General features: G+C 35.0%; 1 protein-coding gene across 4 annotated transcripts in view; it reads left to right on the plus strand.

The window, feature by feature from the left end:
* The window catches only part of FMN2 (formin 2), a 370,601-nt gene that overhangs the window by 304,617 nt on the left and 52,032 nt on the right, over positions 1-13,952 (plus strand). Inside the window, exon 17 of one of the 4 annotated variants that reach the window (XM_049112361.1) lies at positions 261-438. The exons of the other annotated variants lie outside the window; for them this stretch is intronic. Coding sequence (XP_048968318.1) covers positions 261-423 — 163 coding nt within the window. The 3' untranslated portion in view covers positions 424-438. Of the gene's footprint in view, positions 1-260; positions 439-13,952 lie in introns of those variants that run through there. 4 annotated transcript variants of the gene reach the window in all.

Consider the following 13,952-nt stretch of genomic DNA (forward strand, 5'->3'; position numbering starts at 1 on the left):
TTGGGAACACAAGGCCTCAGGCTTTTACAGTTTCTTTGTACTTGTGTTTCTTTGTGAAGAAATCCCTCTACCTAGGCTATCCCCCACTCCCACCCCCCCCAAAAAAACCCTAAATTTAAAATGAAATGCCAACTCTATATTTTGTTTGATCTCTTTGAGTTGCCTAGGCAAGGCTCTGAAGGAGAGGAGAGCCAGGAATATGTATTTGAGCAGAGAGCTTCTCAGTCTCCCATTCTTCCTTTATTTTCTGTTTATTACAGGTTATTATTATGTTCTATGTGTCATATTATTAAGCCAGCTGCAATCCATTTTGGAGGTAAGATGGTATATAAACACACTAATTCTACTTGGTCTGCATGTCTAAGTACCAACAAAGCTGAACTTTTTCATTTTCCTGACCTTGAGGCAGTGAATATACAGTAAAGCTTGGTTGTATGAATATATTGGAAGCATCTTCATCAGAGGAATTTCTTTGTGAGGTGCTGTTTTTATTTCTGCGATGCTATTACAACATAAGACATTTTTTTTTTCATAAGACATTTTAGTTTTACTTTGTACCCTATCACAGGAGGCCCTGTGACAATCAGTGACAAATGTATATGCTTTTATTTTTAGAACTAGTTGAGAATCATTTAGAAATAATTGTGATAACTGAGTTGGGCTCTAAGTGTCCTGAAGATCATATTGTGATAGAACTTTTCTGTTTCTCAAAGTTTTTGAGGCAATTTAGCATTCCACACACTCACTGCAGTTACTATGAAAGAAGGCAAACCAGTGTGGTGGACAGGGTCCTGACAGTTCTACCTTACAATTGCAGTTGGAAAAACCACCAGTGCCTGGACCTCAGCTTCCTTGTTTGTAAAAGGTATATAACCCAATTCTTCCTTCTGTGTTCTAGGGCTGTAGGAACAGAATACCTTGCTTGTTCTTTGCAATATACAAAGTTTCCTCAAGTTCCCTCAAGTGAGGCCAGTAAGAGGCTTTTACTAGAAAAGTGTATTCATGAGAATGGTTCGTGAACTAGGCAAACTGAATCAGCATGCTTTGAAAGGAATTGTATACTAATTCATCTTTATATTTGAGTACTTACAAAGAAAAAAAGAAGTCTGGGCTCTTAGTTTAATGTTTAAGTGAACTTTTATCAAGATACTAATTAGAATTTTTTCTATAATGGAATATTATGGGGTTTTTAGGTCATTTTATAATTTCCTTAATAAATAAAAATATTCAAAAGAAACAATGGTTCGTAAATTTTTTAAAGCAAATCAGACTTTTTTTCATGTGCCATTTGTTAACATAGTTTTATATGCTAATTTTTTTGTTTACTCACACATTTTTGCTATGAATCTGAGAAGTAGGACTGTGTTCCTATTTCACATAACAAAAATGTATGGCTTTTGAATAAATAGTTTGAACTCTTCAATTCTCTCAGAAAGTAAAACAACTGAGTAGATGATTCTTGAACATTACCCAAAACCCAAATACAAATGGATGAACACTCTCATCTTCAGATGATTTCACTGGGCAAGCCAAACTATCGTATTGTATTACAAGATGGGTTTCAGCAGAATCTTGTTGAGATTGGCTGCATACATACTGTATGTGTTTATTTCAGCTTCTGCTTTTATTTTATTTTTAATTAACATAAGCGCTCTCTTCAATTGTGGAAAAATATTACCAGACCAAATATGTTGTTTTTATTTTCCCACAGAATTACTCAGTGTCTGTCTCAGCTCACAAGCAGAGAATGTAGAGATTCTGGATTTGTCTAATAAGTGGCCATTCCTTTAAATCTCTACTTAAAGAATAATGAGAGTGGGAGTTATAAGATTGGTTTCTAATACTCAGAGATCCTTTTTTTGTAAATTGTGACTAGCTTGAATTTTTTCTTAGAATTTTTACTATTATGTTCCACTGGTAAAATACATATTTTATGGTGAAACTGGCTTTTGAAATAGAAAAAGAGCAGATTTTAGAAACAATTTGTTTCAGCTACCAGTTCCTGTAGTTTCACTAAATTTATTATTCTGGCATCAATAAAGCAGATACAAATGATCAAAAATAAAATTTGGATTATAACTATTATGTTAGATAGTTTACCTTTGTCAGTTAATTTATATGGAGTTCCAGATAAAGTAAAAAAAAGGTGAGAAAGATATAATTAACTTGTGACACCTTATGTGGATAATAGTAAACAAAGTAACTTGTTTGTAGCACTTCTTTATTTTAAAAGGAAATATTTTATTTTTTAAGAAAGTATGTGATTTTTTTTACAAATGAAAAAATTTGATTCAAATATGTTTATATTTTTCAACAGGACATATATCCTACTGAAATTTTTATGTAAAGTTCTGTTTTTAAAATGTATTTCAGAATGAAAGTCCCCAATGCTATCCCAGGAGCTAAAGACAGGAAAAAGAGTAGAATGTAACTAATCTTCTAATCATAAGTGAGATAACAGTAAATTTAACTAGAAAAGCAATGATTATAATCATACTTCAGAACTAATAAATTAATGTGCTTCAGTTTGGCATTTTGATGTGATGAAGAATGACTGTATAATTTTAACATACACTTAATGTACCTCATACTACTAATATTTTTTTATTTTTAAATTGAATATACTAGTTCCCCTCTCTCCTCCATTTAATATAAATAATAACAAAGGCAATTGGAAACAACCAGTAATAAAAGCTGAGAAATAGTAGGGGAAGAAAGCACATTTGTGAAAGAATTTTCAATCACATGTTTAAAAAAATAAATACTATTTCTGCGTGTAATATTGCTTGAGTGGTATTTTACCAAAGCCAAGATTGCATAACGAATGAGTTGAAATGGAAAATTAATCTTTCGTGCAAAATAGAGACAAAATAAAGGAAAGAAAGAAAAGGAATGTTGGTTCCAATCTTTTCATATAGTATGTAACTGTTCATTTGTCATGGGAGAGAAAATATTTAATCAGTCCTGAAATGATGCACACATACTTTATCATGTTTAGTGACTTTTAGAGTGTCAGTTTGTAAAGTGTTTATCCAAGGAATGGACTTCTGGCACATGGATAAAATGAAAAGTGAAATGTTTAGTTCATAATAGGCATATTTTCCAGAATCTTTCTGAGTAACTATCCGGAGATGAATAGAAAGACTACAGGTCTGTGTTTATCTGGCTTATGCTGGCAGACCAGGCAGGCTCCAGCCTGGTATTAAAACTGAAGTGACATGGAATGTCTTTGCAAAACCCCCAAACAATTACATCATTCTCTTAACAATATTGATAAAGTAAAACAAAGTTGGAGTTTGTTATTTCCAATTTGGATTTCTAGTTAACTACTTCAAATCCTGCTAGAACGTTTAGCAGTTGGAGGCTCATAGGAGGAAGGCTTCCTAGACTCAGTGTTAGACTCCATTTTCCATACCTTTAATTCAGGCGAGGTTGTAAAGTTTAGATGTGGCACTTTTCTTTGTACAAAGGGATTTTCTCTGTGGCTGCATTATTTAAATTTTTATAAAATCCATTGATTTTCAATAATGTGGGTGCCTATGACATCTGGTGCAGATTTGCTGGCTTTTGTCACTTATAGAAAGTTATTCCTGTTAGTCTCTCCTGAGCATTTTTGTTAGCTTTTGTGTATTCTGAATAGGAGGACTTCAGGACCTTCTCTCTCAGAGTTTGGTATGTTTCCTTTCAATTTTGGTTGATAATTGTAAAGGGCAAAGAATGCATCACAGAATTACTACCCTTTTGCAAAGTTTTGTTTTCTTTTTTTTTTTTAAATAATAAATTTATTTTTTATTGGTGTTCAATTTGCCAACATACAGAATAACACCCAATGCTCATCCTGTCAAGTGCCCCCCCTCAGTGCCCGTCACCCATTCACTCCCACCCCCCGCCCTCCTCCCCTTCCAACACCACTAGTTAGTTTCCCAGAGTTAGGAGTCTTTCTGTTCTGTCTCACTTACTGATATTTCCTACCCATTTCTTCTCCCTTCCCTTCTATTCCCTTTCACTATTATTTATATTCCCCAAATGAATGAGACCCTATAATGTTTTTCCTTCTCTGATTGACTCATTTCATTCAGCATAATACCCTCCAGTTCCATCCACGTTGAAGCAAATGGTGGGTATTCGTCACTTCTAATGGCTGAGTAATAGTCCATTGTATACATAAACCACATCTTCTTTATCCACTCATCTTTCGATGGACACCGAGGCTCCTTCCACAGTTTGGCTATTGTGGACATTGCTGCTAGAAACATCGGGGTGCAGGTGTCCCGGCGTTTCATTGCATCTGTATCTTTGGGGTAAGTCCCCAACAGTGCAATTGCTGGGTCGTAGGGTGGGTCTATTTTTAACTCTTTGAGGAACCTCCACACAGTTCTCTAGAGTGGCTGCACCAGTTCACATTCCCACCAACAGTGTAAGAGGGTTCCCTTTTCTCCGCATCCTCTCCAACATTTGTGGTTTCCTGCCTTGTTAATTTGCCCCATTCTCACTGGCGTGAGGTGGTATCTCATTGTGGTTTTGATTTGTATTTCCCTGATGGCAAGTGATGCAGAGCATTTTCTCATATGCATGTTGGCCATGTCTGTGTCTTCCTCTGTGAGATTTCTGTTCATGTCTTTTGCCCATTTCATGATTGGATTGTTTGTTTCTTTGCTGTTGAGTTTAATAAGTGCTTTATAGATCTTAGAAACTAGCCCTTTATCTGATACGTCATTTGCAAATATCTTCTCCCATTCTGTAGGTTGTCTTTTAGTTTTGTTGACTGTATCCTTTGCTGTGCAAAAGCTTCTTATCTTGATGAAGTCCCAATAGTTCAAAATAGAAACTCACCCTATTGTGCAGAGTTGGGAAGATCTTCTCCATTCCAATATTCAAAAATCTATTTGGCCTTGTGTCGACTAAAGTCTTTCCAGAAGCTACATTCTCCAACTTGATAAAAGTTAAAACTCCTAAACTCCTAAAGAAGTTTAAAGGAGAATAATGAAATCGCCATATTATCATTGGGGAAGCTGATGGTTATGTTCTTAGGAGGGGGGGTAGAGAGGGTGAAGATAATGCAAGAAAGACAGATTAGGCTATTTTGACCACTGTTCTGTATTTTAGAAAATAGAAAGTAGAAATAGTAGGGGTTAATTTAAGCTAGCAGGTATATTTAACTGTAGTATCATGACTCCATTAGGGTTGTATGGTTTTAGAAACTATGCTTTTAGGACGGTAGATTCCAGAAAAACAGTTGAACAAAAATAATCTAAAATCATTTACAGAGGGAGAAAAATATTTTTTAAAACAAGATATATTTATTCATGAGAGACACACACACACAGAGAGGGAAATACAAGCAGAGGGAGAAGCAGCAGGCTCTTTGCAGGAGCCCCATGTGGGACTTGATCCCGAATCCTGGGATCATGACCCAAGCTGAAGGCAGATGCTCAAGTGCTGAGCCACCCAGGTATGCCAGAAAAAGATTTTTTATGGGTAAATGAAATTAAGAGAAAATGAAACTGTTCTAGGTGACTTTATCTATATACATATTTCATAAGGCAAATTACAAATCTGCTTTAAAAATAGTTATTAGAAGACTCATTTGGTTATACATTACAGAGAACTACCTTAAATTAAGTCACACCTCCAAAGAGATTCCCAGAGTCCTCTGGAGTCCAAGTAAAGGTAAGCAGCCTCGGAGGGGTGGTGAAAGGAGAAGAAGCAGGTGAAAGTACAGGGTCCCCACCCCTGGCCAGGTGGATAGTGGAGTATTCAACAAATCCAGGTTTACCTTTTTGTTTCAAAGTTGTTTAATGTGGGGAATATTATTGAAACTTTCTGTACCTCTGTTTCCGTATTTCTAAAATGAGAATAGTAGAACAGTGCCTTGCACAGAATAAGCATAATAAAATTACTTGATATTATTGTTACTTTACAATGTTTATCATATTGACCTACCAATAAAAGCTCACATTTGAATTTTCTCTGTTGTGATTATTGCAAATTCTCAAAAGATGAATCTGATTGACTCCTAGACAGGTGACATGGGCTGCCCTAACATGGGCTATGGGTGAGGCAAGTTTTCTAAAGTTAATAACTTGCAATATATGAAAATGAAGGTTGAAAAGAGATAATTTTGTAAATGATGAATGAGCTTTTATAAATTGATTTTGTGTCTGTGTGAGAGAACTTCTACTTCATAAGGCACTTAAATCATCTCATTTTTTATTGCCTTTATCAGATATGGATAAACTTAAGTAAAAATAGTATTACCGATTTTTTTGAGGGGTGCCTGTGTGGGTCAGTCAGTTAAGTGTCTGCCTTCAGCTCAGATCATGATCCCAGATTGATCCTGGGATTGAGCCCTGCATTGGGAAATCCCTGCTCAGCGGGGAGTATGCATATTCTTCTCCCTCTACTGCTCTGCCTACTTGTGCTTGTTCTCTCTCTCTCTCTCTCTAATAAATAAATAAAATCTTAAAAAGAAAAAGAATTTTTGCAACTGGTTTATTCATCATCTGTTCTGAATGGCAACATAGTTATAGACTGAGGCCAATAAAAATTATAGCTGCATTAACCTTGCAGATTTTTAATCAGAAGTGGAGGAGGGACATAGTGTATATATTCTGAAGTTATATGTCTGCAGAAAATGTCAAGGAGGAAGATAACAACTACTTTCAGGTCTGTGGCAGGCTAATTAGTATTTCAGATCTTGGTTTTTCTTCATTTGTTGTGAGAAGTCAATGTGATCATATAAATATTGTATTTAGCACAGTAGCTAAACATGTAGTATGTGTAAAATAAACACAGCTTTTTCCCAAGGAGTATGCAGCTTTCTACTTTTCAAATAGCAATTTCTTTTAATGGTCCACAGTTTTCCACAGCTCCTCTACTTCCTCCCCCAAATAGCATCAACCCATCTGGGTGAGACCACAAGGTCACACTCCTAATTCTGGTCACACAGTCTCCTAAACAGAAACATTAGCATATTTGCAATGAAAATATATTTTAATCCCTCTGGTAATACTGTGGTGTGGAAATTTGCATCTATACCAGTTTTGAAAGAGTAAGATTATTATTGGCACATAAAACCCAAGATTAGCATAAATAGATGTAGATTTTACATTCTACTTCCAGAAAGTTGCCAAACCTTATTGTATATTATTTAACCCACTAAAACGGTTCCCAAAGTGACTGGGGATTATTTTTAGATGTTATGAAAATATAACCTTACAAAATAATTCATCAAGTTTTTGTTTGTTTGTAGTCTTTACATAGAAATAATATCATGAGTATTTTGAGGAAAAATTCCCGAATTAATAAAAATCCTTTGATTTGAAGGTATTGAAATCAAGTTAAAAATAAAAAGAGAACATGTGACATGGTTTTCAAGATAGATCTAAAAAAAGTAAGAGAAACTAGGCCAGAAGACTCTTGACTTTGAGTTACTCACAGTCAAGAATCCACCAGGAGGAGAGTATAGGATGGAAAAGGCAATACAAGATCAGAAAATAAGTTTAATAAATAGAGAAAGGGAGAGAAAAGCAGAAGTTGGAGATAGTTAAAGACATTGCAACAATTACTGTATTTTTTCTTTTCTTTTCTTTCTTTCTTTTCTTATATGAGGGTGTTTGAGTAACTAGAAGTGTCATAGACCATGTTATTTTTTACAGCCTGAAATGTAGAGTTAACCCTTTTAAAGTTGATTTTCATTTCACGTATTCAATGATAGCTGAAAACGAGGCTGCATATTGGTAAGAGAGGTAGTTAGTTATTTAAAGAACTTAAAATATAAGCTCATTAAAAATAAGAACCAGAGAAATCATTGTTTCTAACATTTCAATTGTAAGTCACCTATCTGGTATAACCAAAAGAAAAAAGGTACCTTTGTACCTCCAAATCTGCCCTTAAAACTGAGCTGCTTTTGTTTCTGAAGGTTCTCAGAATCCTCCAGTTATGTCTCTGGAGAAACAGGATCTTGTAGTTTGACATACATACTTTTAAAATCTGTGTTAAAGACCTTTTAATTTCTATTCTTATTTACAAACATATAATGGAGGTTTCATTTTTTTTTTCAAAACTCATGCAACTTATCTCTCTTTCTTCCCTTTAGTTGCATCCCATTTGTTCCTGGTTAGATAGGAATAAATTAAGATAATATTCCAAACCTCTCAACTTTATTTGAAATATGTATTTTTATCAACTCTGCTATTTTAAGTGGCTAACCCATGTTCTCAGATGTAGGCTTACAGCATTTCAACCTCATTTTAAAAGCAACCTCTACAGTTTGGGTATGCATTTGCATAGGACATTTTACATTTTCATAATGGTAAAAGGCATTTCATACACAGTGCCTACAGAAAATGTGAGATTCTGTTTTAATGGATTATAGGATTTAAGTTCCTAATGTAAATCCTTGGAGGTAGGGGTTAGCATCCCTTCCCTGTCCTCCCAGATCACGTGTGCACACAGTTATTCAGCATTGAAATAATTGTATAAACTCCATAAATTATCTTGCATTGCAGTATTTTAATGGAAATGCCAAATAATAAGGAAGGCATGTAAGAGGTTAAATAGTGATAAATGTCTTTATTGGTTTGCTAAATCTGCAGTTGGTAAATATTATATTGATTTAAGACAATGGCATTTCCCCTCCATAATCTAATACGTAGTTCAAGGTCAAAATGTACTAGCAGTATGAGGAAATGCATACCTCAGTAATTTTTATATTTTTTAAAGCAGTAACTAGCTACTCTAGTACTATTTTGACAAAAAATTTAAAAATCTAATTTTAAAGAAAACTAAATGTCAGGATCCAGAACTTGATAGTTTATATCAAGTATAATGTTTAGCATATGATAACAGAATAAATTTAGCTAATTATAAGATTTAAAGGACATTGAGTGAAGGGTGAGATATCCTGCTTCCCCACTAGTAGTTGATAATTTAGAAAAAAAAAAAGAGAGACAGCTATATAGCTAGCTAATATTAAAAAAAAAGATAAAAGTTAGAAAGGTACCAGCATTTTAAAAATAATTATTTCTTAATTCCATTCTAGAAAAGACATTTAGGTTACAGCTTAGAAGCAAAACACTACTGTTAAAGTTTTCTGTTTGCAGTTTTTCACTGGATAAATAAATCTAGCAATCTAAAAAATTGACAATGATAGAGCAGCAAAATGAAGACGTTTTGAAATGATGAAGCAAGGTCCTAGAATTCAGAAGGGAAGTTAACCTTAGGATAATGAGGTTCTGCGGGAAGTAGATACAGATTTCTGAATTTCTGCCTCAGGTCATCAAACAGAAAAATTGCAAAAGAATTAAGGAAATAAACATTAAAATTGAAACATTAACAAGAAGAAAATATTGGGAAATACTTATAGGGTTTAGAATTGAGAGGTTTGTAAGCATCATACTCTCAGAATATCAATGTTTATTTCTATTTTTGTTACTTATTTCTAAGTGAATCATTGTTGGTTGGTGTTCTACTAAGTAACAAATTGCAGAGGATACATAGTAGTCAAGTTAGTTTAGAAAAGTATTGCCAGCTATTGTTACCCTTGTATTTTTTCAAGCATATACTTCCTCTCTAGTTCATTCCATTTTTTGTTAATTTTATCTCTCAGTTTTAAGTGTAGACATATTTGAAAAAATTCAATTATTCGCACAAGGCTTATAACAAAAAGCAGCAGCTTCCTGCCTTGCCCTCCCCTCTTCCCTCTACATTTCCCTATGCTGTTTCCTCTGATATTTTCTGCCATAATTCTCAATCATATCCTACTGGTATGTCATTATTTATTAACTTAGCCATTATCTACTATTTTACAATAATAAGCTTTTAGTTCACTCTTATCCCCATCTTATTTCTTTATTCTTCTAACCTTCATGCAATTTTTAGTTAAGTGTTTTAGTGTTTGCTTAATATCACTATTTCAATATTATTCACTGGTCTATCAGATTGTGTGATATGGTTGTTTCTTTCTTAAATGATTTTTTTTCACTTGAAGTTTAGAATTATTTTTTTTTTCATTTGCTTAGTTTCCTCTGAGTTCATTCTTAGTTCTCACTTAACCATATGTCCAAAAGGCTTTCCCTATACTATTTTCCATGTGGTCAGACAGATCTAATAAACTATGATATTTATTTTTATTTTCCTCTTGAAGGTCTGCATCCTCTTGATTCGATCTGCATGGATTTCTTTGAGCTTTTTGCTCGGATATCATCCTGAGACTGTTGCCAGCTACTCTCCTTTGTTGGGCATCTCTTTCTCAGATTTTGTGTTTTTCTTCTTCTTGGGCACCCCCCTCCCCTTTTTTTGAAGAGGGAGTACATTCTAGAGTATATACTTCTTAGGAAAGTTATCTGCAAGATGATGTTTTCAGACACACAATATCTCAAAAAATGTATTCTTCCCTCACTCTTAATTGATAGTTTGTTAGACATAGAGTCCTAACTTGAAAATCATTTTTTCTTAGAAACCCAAAGGCATCATTTCTTTGTCTTCTACTTTTCAGAAGTCTTAAAATATTCTTATCGGCAGGCAGTCCCTTTGTAAAGTTTGTCCTACAGCATTTCTCACAGGAACACTTAGGTTTCAACTCTGTTGTGGTGTAGAAGTGTATACTTCTTAGGCCCTCATGGTTGCCTTTTTTACTCTTCTGGAAAGTTGGTGAGTTTTTTCTGTTTTTTTGTTTTGTTTTGTTTTGTTTTTGTTTTTGTTTTGTCTCATGTGCTATTCTGGGGTTGCTCTTGGAATGATCCTCACATTTCTGATGTAGAGGACTAAGATGGTGTTTCTAAACTGAGGTAGTGATAGGATAAAGCTTTAGGTGTGTATGAATCAACCAGGTAGAAATGATAACTATTTGGTTCAGTATTTGAGTCTGAGGCTCAGGAATGTAGCCTGGGTAATATCACTATCACAATCTGATAGTGAAGTGATTGCACTTTGTATATCATCAGTATAACCCAACAGAAGCAGAAACCATGGAAGTGCATGAGACTACCCAAGGAGATGATGTCCCCATATGATCAGGGCCACAAAAAAAAAAAAAAAAAAAGACCAAACCACACATACACAAAAATCACATCCAAGGTGCTACTAGAGAAGGAGCACATATTAGAGAAAGAGGTCACTTCAAAGCAGTGAGAAGAAAAAAGAGGAGAGGTATTAGAGGTATTAGAGGTCTTAGTAAATCAAAGGTGGCAGGAAAGCCCAACAACAACTATGATCCACAGTTAAAAACAAAGTATCTGTTTGTTTTAGTGATGGCAAAACAATTTGTACCCTTATCAAAAATAGTTTTGAGTCTTGACCCAGTTTAAGTAATTGGGTCAGCAGCTGTATTGCAGTAGGCTAAAGAGAATAAGGAAGTGAAAACTGAGGGTAGACCACTTTTATCAGAAGTTTGCAAAAGGACAGAAGGAGAGACTGGATGGAATATATATATATATATGTATATATATATTTATATATATATATACATATATATTTTTTTTCAAATAACTTTTGATTGCTACACCTGAAGATGTAGATATAGCTCCGTAACTGGAGAGATAATCCACATTTTAGGATAGACAATTGTTACAATAGCCACAACACAGAAGAAAGCTATGATCTAATTGCTCTTGGGTGTGAGGGAGTTAGAATTATGGAAGAAGTTGAGTAACTATGAGTGAGGTGTGGCTCATCTGATGAAACAGTGGTTGGGAAGGGCACTGGAGGACAAAAAACAAGGAGATCCCTTCTTGACTCCCTGAATTTGAGAGGGTTTTGAGACAGAAATGTAAGGATTCCACCAAACATTATGGGTGACATGGGATCGTCTAGTGAAAGCTGTACTTTTATTAAGGAAAAAAAGAAAGCAACTAAATATATTGGAGAAAGAAAGTGTGGCTATAAATATATCTCCCCACTCCCAAACAAGCAGGAAGCAGAGCACTTGAGAATAGAGCTAGTAGAGCCAGTCAGTGATTGGTGTTACAGACTCTGATCCATGGGATGTAGGTACAAGAAGAAGAAAGGGAGTCGAGGTTGGAGGGGCTTGTACCTAGAAAAACAAGCTTGTCTGTCAGTGAGGAAAGGTAGACTGGAGGTTCATAATAGTAGCACAAGAACTGAGTGCTTTCTTGACTAAATTATTTTAATGGTGAGTGTTAATAAGTTGACTGTGGTGCATTGATTTGTCGGGGAATATGGTAGCACATCCACTGTGACATGACCTCCTGGATTTGTTGGGCTTAAGATGGGTCTAGGAATGGCCAATAGAAGTAGATCCTGACTGGCATTCTTGGGAGAAGAAGGGCTCGTTTCCTCTGAATCAGAAAGAATGGGAAAACAAATAAATAAATAGGGGGTTTATCTTCAAGCTCAATACACTAGAAGGGTGTCAGAGTTACCCAGTGGCTTATGTTACCTTACAATGCTGTCTCCTTGATGGCACTCTTTCTTTTTTCTCATATGTTCAGAAATCATAGGAGATAGGCCCTGTAACAGATGGTCTAGAAATGGGATATTTCTTTATGTTTCAAACTGCATTAGTGTCTTCAAAAATGTCAGGAGGCCAAATAATCTGATTAGCTTGCAGATACTTCTGTGGTAGGGCTTGTTTTCCACCTCAACAACTGCCATGAGGCTCCTTGCTCACTCTCATAAGAAAAGGTATTCCACTCAGTATGACAAGCTATGCAGTTTTCCACATGCCACAAATATCTTACAAATATTGTTGAGCTAGTAATGCAGAGATTTATCTGAGCAGCAAAAGTACATTTTTTAAATGCCAGATATTGTTTGATTATTATTATTTTCTTTCTCCAGACTCAGATTCTGAATTTACTTCCGTGGAATTTGGGTTTCCATGGATCTGGTTGTGATTAATTGCTACTGCCTGTGAAGGGAGCTTTCTAACATGTCTAATTCCTATTGTCACAGAAATGAAGGTTGTATCTTCTCTACCTGAGACCAAGGATGGGAGGGCTTGGGGACCTGAACCCACCACTTCACACACTGTTCTTATGAGAAAAGGATAGGGGAATTACTAATGCCCATTTTACAGATGAGGAAACAGAGAGAATTTTATTCCTGTTAAATTATTTCCCCTGTATCAAGGAGAGAAGTAGCACAAAGCCAAGAATGGAATTCAGGCCACTCTAAAAGTTGTTAAATGTTAAATGTTGAAAGTAGTCTGTTATGAAGTTGCAGCGTTATGACATTTTAAAGCCAAAATGAACTAGTGTTTGTGAGCATTTTTGCTACTATTTAATTCTGCCAAATAATAGCCTGTAACTCATTTCTTATCATGTTCCTGCCTTGCTGACAGAAATGTAAAGATAAAACTAGCAATATATTTTAAAACACTTTGTGAATTACAGGGCTCCTCGGTAGTACATTCAGTTAAGTGTCCAACTTTTAGTTTCAGCTTGAGTTGTGACCTCGGTTATGAGATTGAGCCCTGCATCAGGCTCTGTGCTCAGGGTGGAGTCTGCTTAAGACTATCTCTCCCTCTGCCCCTCACCCCCCAAAATAAATAGGTAAAATCTCTTTAAAAAACTACTTTGTGAATTGTATGGTGAAATATAAATATGAGATATTTGAACTGATATTACTTTATTTACAAGTATATGGGCTGTTATTGCCTTTAATTATGTCAGTGAGAGTTCAGACATAAATAGTATTTGTGATGCTCATATAAGTCTATTATTTTGACTTGTGTTAGGAAGGCCTTGCATCTAAAAGTGGAACCCCTGCATAGTAGTATACTTTTAAGACTGATGAGAAATCTGTTATATTTCTAAAGAGTGTGGTTGTCTATATGTCTATTCTATATGTCTCTTCTGAAAATTACATCTAAATACAAATGTCTGGAATTAAAACCGTCATCTTCATTCTGAGAATTAGCATTGATGTGGCATAATAAGATTTTTGTACTGTTGGCCATGAAATACCCTGTTCTGAAGAAATAGCTGGGG

Source organism: Canis lupus, chromosome 7 (genome assembly GCF_003254725.2).
Source record: "Canis lupus dingo isolate Sandy chromosome 7, ASM325472v2, whole genome shotgun sequence".
NCBI classification, from domain to species: Eukaryota; Metazoa; Chordata; class Mammalia; order Carnivora; family Canidae; genus Canis; species Canis lupus.